The sequence below is a fragment of the Schistosoma haematobium genome, chromosome 1, assembly GCF_000699445.3.
Source record: "Schistosoma haematobium chromosome 1, whole genome shotgun sequence".
Classification (NCBI taxonomy): Eukaryota; Metazoa; Platyhelminthes; class Trematoda; order Strigeidida; family Schistosomatidae; genus Schistosoma; species Schistosoma haematobium.
Genome location: NC_067196.1, coordinates 22,552,851 through 22,563,686, shown reverse-complemented (window position 1 = coordinate 22,563,686; position 10,836 = coordinate 22,552,851). Strand labels below are relative to the sequence as shown.

Sequence of the window (10,836 nt, the reverse complement as noted above, 5' to 3'; positions counted from 1 at the left end):
ACTGTGTAATAAAAACTTATTCTCAGTTTTATAGCCTTTGCATCAAAAACTAACATACCAATATAATATTTTCATCGTATTATGCAACTAGGCTGAATCTACATACCTTGTGAAATGTGTAAATACCTTGTAGACCATCAAAGGAGGATCAAATAGATTTTCATGAAATTTATTATTCATACCAACATAGGTAATATTTAAAGCAAGTTCTTTTATTAATCAGTACTTAAGAGAATAACATAATACGCCGCACACATTCTGTAGTAGTTCTGTGTAAAATCTATTTCCGTATTTTTCTTATTTCGGTCATATATAATATTCACTAATTATTTATCAGTATTAGTAAAATCGATATACAAATGACTGTACTTCATCTGAGTGATTATAATTATCTTTGGAAAGTGAATAAACTTATCATTTTCTATCAGTTTTATCTTCATTCTTGAATAGTACTAATTTCAATGTTTTCTTATGTACCAGTGTTTTATGGTTATAATGTCATGATACAGTAAACCATCAAAATCCATAATGTATTAAACAACTGCTGCTTAATTCTAGTTAAATGTCCGACTTAACAACAGTGTCAACTTACAATCAAACATATAGACCAAATTTGAGACTTAAAAGTCTTGGGATAAAATTGATATAATTAAACCAATGGTTTATATTTCTCAGCTTCAATTTATAACCACTTAACCAATCAATTAAGATAAATAACCTGCCAGTTCTCTATGATTTTCGGTACCATCTCTTATCTTTTGATAATCATATCTTAAATAAATAGATTAAAGCTTTTTTTTAAAAAAAGTGATTTATTCACTTAGAAACAATTATAACTAACTAACTAACTATTAGAAATTAAATCTCAAAGTTAATGTAAACAATATTAAGAAAGTGTACATTTTCAACAACAAAAAAAAACAAAAAAAAATGGTGACAATATAATTTGACACATTGATAAAATGATAATGATCAAATATTCGATACAAAGAAAAAAAAATTATAATTAATTATTTAAATTATGAATTAAATAGTAAAATGAAAAATTAGAATATCAATTTTATAAATAATTTCACAATTAAATAATTGACAATAAATTTTATGAATTCAAATGAAATAAAAGTTTTTATATTTTGTAAAACAATATAGAAAGACAATATAGTTATAGAGGGTGGGGTAGCGTGTGGTAGGGTGGTGTAAGGAGGTGTAAAGTCAATGCATACACACACACATACACACATAGAAACTTAATTATTTCTTTTATTTGTACTCACATTATCGCGATTATTATCCACATTATTATAACTTATTGACTTTTTTTGGATTAGTTGAGTCAGAATGTTTACCTCTCGTTCTTTTATGTATGTCTGCCTTGTTGTAGTCATTTTTGTGTTCATGATAATGTTCGTGACCATGCTTGTGTTCATGTTTATGGTCGTGTTCGTGGTCGTCCTCATGATTTTCTTGGTTATCATTATGATGTTCAGATGATTGATGGTTATCACCGTTGTGTTGATCATTGTCAAACATAGGTTCATCAGATTCAGTGGTTGTTTCGTCCGGTTCATTTGAATTAACTTCGTCAACCGATGAAGTATCATGATCAGATTTTATAACGGGTTCAGAATCCATTGATGTAGATGACATTTCAGTAACTGTAAACCCCCCAGTCAAATCTTCGTTTAAATCTGAGATTGTTGTATTAGCTTCTTCTTGTAGAAGGTAATCTGTGATATTTCATTGAAGAATTTCATTTTCAATATTAAATGAAAGAAAATAATAAACGGATAGATCTTTATAAAATTAAATTAAGTTATACATATTCCTGATACTAAAATAGAATTTTACCTGTCAGCTATTGTATATAAAAGAATAAGCTTCTCAAAGAGTCCAACTTTATACTATCGACAATCATCGTTTATAAAACAGTGAGAGAAGTTCATAGAACTCAACGTTTATCAAACAGTATTACATTGACTACCATATCTCAGAAAATACAAACTGAAACTGGAAACAACTGAAAACGATTGTGCAGGACAGATTTTGATGGAGAATGCTGGCGGACAGTATATGCTCCTCTACGAGCTAATAGGCGTAAGTAAGTAATATAAATCCAAGAATTTTTATTCATTTTCTTTAAAATGAATGTCAGTTTTATTTTTTTTCAGTGTTCAGTTTAAGTCATCCAACGTGACAATAAATTCAGTTTTGAACTATTTCAAAGTTATTTATGTTTAGAAACAATGTAGATTTGATGAATTTCACTTTAAAGACTAAATTTATATTGGAAATCGAAATCAAATGTTAGAAGGGAATAAAATGTAATATTATGATTTATTTCACCGGTATATTTAATCAATATAGTATTCTTTTGTATTCAATTAATGTGATACTCTTTCAGTATAACATTTTACATTCGTTTATATTAATTCAGTCCGATTAATTTTTCATTACAACATTAATTTGCGTAATTTTAGTCTAGACGTTTGTTTTGTTCCAATTATTTTCAGTTAGTCGTTAAATGCCATTAAAATCGCTATATAAATGAATGTATTTAATTAATAAATGATTGCAGTGAATAAAATCTTTGACTATCATCAGTGTTTATTCACTTCTTGGGAGTCTCATCAGCCCTTATGGTCTGGCGTGTGACGAAATCTCAGCACGGATAGAGAAGGCTCGACTAGATTTTGCCAAGATGCGTCATTTATGGAGTAGGTGAGATATCCGTCTACCTACCAAAGGACGGGTTTACTGCGCAACAGTTTGTACCATCCTACTTTATGGCTATGAAACATGACTGGTAAGAGTAGAGGATATTCGTAGGTTACTAGTAATTGATCATAGATGTCTTCGAAATATTGCTCATATATGCTGGGACCATCGAGTAAGTAATGCAGTTGTTTGGAGACGGGTACTAGGTAAGGATGGCAAATCAATTGACGAAGTAGTGAAACCTCATCAGTTGAGATGGCTGGGGCATGTGTTAAGTATACCCAACCACCGACTTCCCCGACATGCGATGTTTTATGGTGTAGGAGTAGGTTGGAAGAAAGCTAGGGGCAGCCAGACCAAAACATGGTACAAATTCATGAAGTCACTGACAAGTGGACTGATCCATGTTGGTAGGTATAGACTACCCGGTTGGGATCCGCGAGATGTTAGCAACCGATGGTTAGAGACCTTGAATAACATAGCTCAAAATCGTTTGCAATGGCGCAGGTGCATCCACTCTTTGTGTTCTCCCAAATTCTAATCTTATGAATTCTTCATTTCCCCTATTTTTTCCCTTTCCAAATTTATTTCTCTGGGTTATACTCCTTGAATAATATCTTCAAACATTGATCTTTCCGATCACTGCTTATACTTTTACTACCTCTACCACTATGAGATTTGAATTGACAATTTTATCTCTGTGCTAACGTGGTATGGCAACCCAAACTGATGTATGTATGTACGAAGTTCTATGTTGTTACTGACTGACTTCCTTGAGTCATGCAAATCTGTTTTCTCATGTTTAAACTTCAAAGTTGTAATATCAAGCATAAATGTTTACCATTTTCAGACGACTGACATCGGATACGGAATCTTATCTCGTTTTATCATCACATGATGCACAATACGAATAGTTTGTCAACACTGGGAGATTTGAAAATTTCCCCGACATTATCGATTCATCCCCTCTGATATTTAAAGCAGTCTTTGGTAAAAATTCACTTCTTTTACATCACTGTTATCGGTTATCTGACTTAGTTTCAACAAGCTTTTATGAATATAAATCAAAAAGGTTTAAAGTTAATAAATTATTGGATGAAATGTGATCCATTGGTAAACGTTCACTTGATCGGATTACGGAAACAAACACCTAAGTGAACTGATATCACAGGGGCAAGACATAAGTTTTATCCTTTTAACAAAATAACATGATTAAGATTCAATTAACAAACAAACAATTGAAGGATATGACAGCTATAGATTATTCACTCTACACTAGAATAAATATCTAACTCTTAGTCATATTCCTTACCTCATCATATCATTATTTGATTATTCTCAACAGATATGAAAGAAAGTAACTCGTCTAAAGTGCAACTGAAATCTTGTGTGTATGGTTTACATAATTACTGACTATTTATATTTTATTATTAATTTCATTTTCAAATTGTTGGCCTGAATCTTGTCATTGATGTTTTGTACGTCAATTGATCAGTCTCTTATTGATATATGTGCATCCTGTGCGGATTGCCTCGATATTACTTTAAGCCACAAGCATTATAAGCAAAGATGAATGGTGGCTAGCAGTGGAATCCAGGACGCGTGTTTCTTCCTATTTGGGACTCGTCAGCCGGATTTGCCTGCATCTGAGTTGATGTTCACACCGGGATTCCACTACTAGTCACTATCCATCTCTGTTTTATTATTAATGTTCTACTTTTTATTAACCAATTCCTTAAATAGTCTTCTGAGTACTGTTTAAAAATTATTTTCATTTTAAGCATGGTTTTATTCATTCCTGGAATTTCTGACAATATCTCTAGATAACTGGATTTCACTGGTGAGCCATTGATTCCAAATATAATTTTAAAATTCACTTTAAATTTCTAAACTGTTCAAAATTTTTACTTCTACTATTTAATTGAAATGATGAAATTAGTTATTATTTTTTTATTATTGTTGTCTACTGTTTATATACATATCCACTGCACAAGTTGGCATTTATCTATGTTTAACAACATAATGGATAATGCGATAAAACGTGAAGCCTTAAGTTTTAAGTTCGAGTTCTAGTGTGAATACATCAACACTAATATTCAGGTGCATGTAACTGGAATGTTTTAAATAGGACGAAGAGCACCTACTGGATTCTACTGCTGCTAGCCATTAACTGGAAATAGAACAGGTGATTGGGTGTATCTGTTAAGTAACGATAATCAACCTAGTTTTCGTGCTACTTGGGACTCACTAGTAAGGAGTACCTGTAATCTTGAGAGAATCAATACTCTCTGTGGGATTTTAACACATTACCCACCTCCATAGTCTGAAACTTTACCATTAGGCTTTTCTTGTTACAGATTATCTCCAGTAGGTCTGCAATCTTTGCAGCCAGTTGATCACTGAGTAATGACTAATATAATATCTATCAATTCATTAGTGGTGATCAATACAAATCTATGAACACCAGATAAACATGATCAATGAATTGAAACTTTAGTAATTTGGTTTTAGTACAGTGAATTTGCAGAAACTTTTGAATTTTCACCAGGAAACATTGGACTGCTATTTCGTCCTAATATCAAACCACTCAATAATCCTTATTATATACAATGAACATAATCCATGAGACGAAGGTAATTTTTATATCAATGATAATGAAAATTCACGGCAATCTTCTTTTGTTTTTAAACATAAACCATTTGAAGAAAACAAAACTAACCTGATTGTGACGTTGGATTCGATGTAATGAAATTCACATAAGTTATTAAACACAATAGAAATATCATTTTCAGCAATAAATGTTATTTGTATAGAAAACAGTAGTAGAGCTGGAAGTTAATCAAAAATATTTATTAGTTTAAAGATTTATTTATTACTTGTAAATGTTTTAGATAGGCTAATAGGATACGTCAACCATGCACTTACGTACATTTCAATTCTAGATAAGGACTTACAGTTTACAAACTATACTATATTCAATTATGTTTGTTTTGATGGTGGATACACATATATCTCGATAAAATAGATTGTGTTTTCTGTATTCACTTTTAACTGAAACAGACAAAATTTACGATCTACTGAATAATAACAAGATAAGCTTGAATATGAGGCCATATTTATATTTTGCCCTAGAGATGATTAATCCATTCCTCAACATTTTTTTCTAAATTTTATTTATCATGACAAGGTGGCATCAGCTAACGAATCTTCGGAAGGATATTAAACATTAGGTTACTAATTTGTCCTATTTATAAACTCCACAGTAATATCCATGACCATGATTTCACACACAGGATCCACCTCAAGATATTCAGATTACTCAGTTATATAGTATTTTGGACCTTTGAGTAAAAAACCAATGGTTCAAAATTTCGAGGTTCAATTAAACTGTAATGTAACATGATTTATTGTTCCTGCTCTGACTTGGTTAATGTTTCATGAAACAAAATTTTTGAGTAGAAAATGGGGAAAATTTCTCTTAAAGCTTGTCACTTAATAGTCAACTAGCAAATTTTATATATATGTGATTTTGTGAAAATTTTCATGATTTCAGTGTTGCATCACAAACTAACATCTACATCACTTCATTAGTACAATCCTGAAACTGAAAGATAATATTTAATGTATAAAAGGGGCTTATACGTGAATCTTACATATGTATCAGCATGAGGGTTGTAAGGGTCCTTGAACTTTATTAAGACCACAAACCAATCTAATCGAGGCAAACATTAAAAATCAAGAATCATTAGGCCGCTGTTTCCTCTTAGTATGCGGATGACCACCAATACCTATCTACGGTGCTACAACAGATAATCAAATTCAGGATTTCGGCTGTCTCACTATGCTTATTCGATGATGTAAACTAGGGAATTTTAATGACTTCCACAAACTCCACCGTACCAATAGAATACAGTTGCTTACTACTGAATAACCATGAGAGAGAATTTCCGGTGTCATAGTGAGAAATCATGGCCGATGGAGTTTAACTATGCAGGGTTTAGTAAATGTACTAATTGAAGAAAATTGTAGATATTCACGTAATATTGAAGACTAACTGAAATTTGACGTGTAAAACCAGTGAATGTAGTCTCAAAAGTCTGAGTCAGGTGCTTAGTGACAGGGTCTTGGATGGGAATTGTTGAGTAGTCTCATAGGAGGAATAAATAAACGTTCACTGCTTTCATATTTTCAATAGTTGCCCAACTTATATAGGTTCGTTGTATTGATAATATTACAAAGTGTTCACAATTAATTTGTACTTATTATTATTATTACTCAAAACTATATTTTCTTATATGTTCAAGTAAGTAGTACATGAATAGTGAGTCACTGCTATTTTTTTTGTTGTTTTGATCATAAATAGTAATATCATATATATTTCTCTCATTTTTGACCGTAGTTGTTTGCTATTAACTTTGTTTGTTTAGTAAGTCAAAAACATGAATATTCAAAAAGAAACACAGTAACAATCAATAAAAGCATTTTATCATTCAGTTTAAACTCGGTTATTTTAATCAATTTTTCAGTCGGTTTACAGAATTGTCGTTAAATGAAGAATCTTAGTTTTTAAAAAAAAATACAAAAAAATAATAAATTAATTGATAAAGAGATAAAAAAAATACAATCTTACATATTAAAATATATTAAATATACCTAATAAAAGTATAATTAAAATGACGAGCCAATCAGAATCAAGGAAATGACTTTGCGCAAAATTCGAAAATGAAAGATTTTCATCATACATTAAACTAGAAGTAGAAATATCTTTATACAGTGTTCAAAGTGTTTAAAATTATAACAAAAAAATTATTCTTTTTTTTTCTGTCATCATAGAGCAAAAATAGGTGTTAAGCATAGTAAATGCCCAGTGTTATTAATGTAGATTATGTATGGCAAACAAATCAACTCTTATTATAAACTCTTTATCCTAACATTTTTCATAATCAAGAATAATGTGGGAACTTCGAAAAGACTATTTGAAGCTTTATAATAGTCCGAGAAAATGAATGCCTAATACCCGAATGGAAAAATTCATATGTTGCTGTATTTTTGATTTAAAGATAAAAGAACTTGTACAAAATTTCAACGAACTCATTATTTATGTCGACTCCTTGTAATCTTATTGTTCCGTTTTACGAAACTATTCATGTATTATAAGTGCTCTTGTGATTACTTTATGAATTGTTAAAGCTTGTCCTTGTACTAGACTCTTACCATTTCCTTTCCTTCAATATTTGTTCAATAAAAAATTATGTGAAATGTAATACACGCCGAAATATTTTTTTTCTATTTTTTCTGTTTATTAAATTTCAAAGCGAAATCAACTAAATGGTACGTGACTGGCCAAGAAATGGCTTTCTTTTCCTAGGAATGAAACACAGTATTGGTGGCTAGGCTTGAGTTCCAGAGTAAATTTTCACCTTGAGATACACTTACAACCAACTGATGAGTCCTAAATAAGTTGAAGCACATCTCCTGGATTTCACGTATGGTAAATATGCTAAATATCACATAATTCTATTTATAATGATACTGTTTAATAATTCCTATAAGTACAGGTGATCACATGCAAGAGATCAGGTGAGTGCATAAATAAATAAATTTATTCAGTAAACAAAGTATTAATCCAATGGATACATCTAAGTAAATTTTACTTATTCATTTATTTAAAAGTTAGAATATTTTTCGAATTATTCGTGTTATCTATATGTTGTTTGCCTAACTATTTATTTATATATCCGATAAGTAAAATGTAATTTACAAATACCTCAATCCTAAGAAAATAGAAACTGGTGACTAATTAGTTTTAAATTTGCATAATTTTTGCTTTACTTTGAGAGTTTATATTTATTTTGAATAAGATATATTTAACATTTGCTGTTGCTTAGCCTTGTATAAAGGGTCAACCAATAGGTTAAGTCATAATGTGGTGTGTGCTACTTATATTGACATAAGTAGTATATGATGTTAGTCGTGAACAGAAGGTCTGGCAGCAGAGAGACAAGAGGATCGAACAGTAAAGAATGGAAACAAAATGCAATTTGTATGAAAATGCAGGAACAATGAAGTCTGAGTCATTTTGAGACATTCGATGGACATTTTGGAAATTTAGCATTTACTTTATGATTGTTAGATTTTATTAACAAGTCCTGTAATTTTGTGTTAAATACATTCGATTGTCCCAACGCGTGTTCTGCTCACTACAATAGTGGTTGATATGGGTGCCCACAATAAATCAACTGGTCACAAAATCATGTTGTTAACTGTAAATCAGTGAAAAATTCACAAACCTCATTTACTAATATCATATTCTAGTAGAGGACTCTTCAGAGATTAACACATACTGCTAAAGCATAAATAGAACCCAGAACCTTTATTTCGCTCATCGATACTTGGCAGGGTCACAAATAGTCATGTGGTTATATCTAATACATCAAATAAATTGTTCTTTAAAACATTCAAAAGTCAGCAAATACTCTTTTTATGTTGCTCCTAATTGTCCGGAAAATATAGTTATCCTTGCATCTCCGAGTACAATAAACAGAAATTGTCTCTAAGAGGTCAACATATCTTCAATACAGCGGTCGCAATGTAGTGGATAGTGGACGTGAATTCAAATTTTAAAAATTACTCATAACCAAATAACTTTGAACTCAGTAATTTTCCCTGAAAGCATTGCTTCCAGAAGACTTGAACCAGATTCATACATTCAACATGATACTCTTGTCACTTCTACATTACCCTGATGACCTCACTTTTCAAAGTGTAAGTGTGTAACATTTTACGTTTATAATTATAAATTCACTGTCTTCATACTTTCTTGAGTTTCATCAAAGCCTCAATCATGTTAATATTATAATCAAACCTTATTATTGTTGTTACTAAGTAACTTTTAGTATCAGTTATTCGTTAACCTGTCTTTATTAGCTTTTAAAATTTCTTCTATAAATTTCATATTATCTTACATATAAATATTAAACCATCTAAACGTCTCTCATATTCTTTCATATTTATTACTGTTCTACTAATTTCCATTGATGAGTAGATTTCTGATAGTAGATTATAAAGCATGCACATTGTTTTTTTATTTAAATAATCAATACTACTAATTCCAGATTGTAAGTAGCTGAAGAGAAATCATGAAATAAAATGAATTCATGCCATTCTCCCACATTCGCTATCAGTACTTCAGTCAAAGATATAATTATTCCTAACTGTAAAACTTGATAATACACATTTGAATCTCAAGGAACATAGTAATTCCTCCAAGATTATAGATGGTATATGCTGATGACTACCATCTATCACTCAGAACAAAGGCTTACTCCCAAAAGATACCAACCACTTGACATTAAAACCTACTATTCCAGTGTCGAATTACTCAGGCATTTGGCCATAATCCAGCTCTATCGATGTAATGTAGACACAACTAATGGCTAGACATGTATAACATTAGTTTTACTACTTTAGTAATCAATAGAGAACTAACGAATCTACACTGGATTTTAAACTCAGTTAAAATTACTTCATTTAATAATGAAACCAACAAATACATTAAACGCGGTTTTTATCACACATAAGATCCTTTGAAAACCAGAGAACAATGAAGAGCTATTTTCAACCATTCACTAGTATTCACCTACAACCTAATAAACATGATTAAAGTTTCTGTAAACCAATATAAAATCAAATGAAGACAAGAAATTTTATTTTCTGGATTTTTCTTGTAGATGAAAAATAAACATTCTTATAATATTAGACATCTATGCTTACCGAAAATGCTTTCCTCCCAAAAAGAAAGAAATAAAATAAATGGAACTGAATCAAAGAATTTGGGTATATTTAGATTAACAATTAAACAGTTGATCATTGGTTACTTGAATGTGAAAGAATATGATTGGGCTAATTTATCATGGTACCATTTACGCCCTAAATTAGCATTTTATGAATGGATTAAACTATTTGACCTACTAATCTGCATGATACAATGTAAATTTTCATTTTGAAAAAAAAATTGTTTGTTTGTTTTTTATATTTATCATTATTAAAATTTTATAACAATGAATGTCCTTATTCTTTTTTACTCTATGAATAGATGTTTCATTGTAACTAAATTTTCTA

The 10,836-nt window shown here is 30.4% G+C and overlaps 1 protein-coding gene across 1 annotated transcript; it reads right to left on the bottom strand.

The window, feature by feature from the left end:
• Positions 1-792: 792 nt before the first annotated feature.
• On the bottom strand, positions 793-10,510 carry MS3_00005177 (uncharacterized protein). The gene is made up of 3 exons (XM_012940197.3): positions 10,489-10,510; positions 5,435-5,543; positions 793-1,727 (listed from the first exon to the last, which is right to left on the bottom strand). Exons 2-3 carry the CDS (start codon positions 5,499-5,501, stop codon positions 1,300-1,302), a joined length of 495 nt encoding a protein of 164 aa, XP_012795651.1. The 5' UTR covers positions 5,502-5,543; positions 10,489-10,510; the 3' UTR covers positions 793-1,299.
• Between the last annotated feature and the right edge of the window lie 326 nt (positions 10,511-10,836).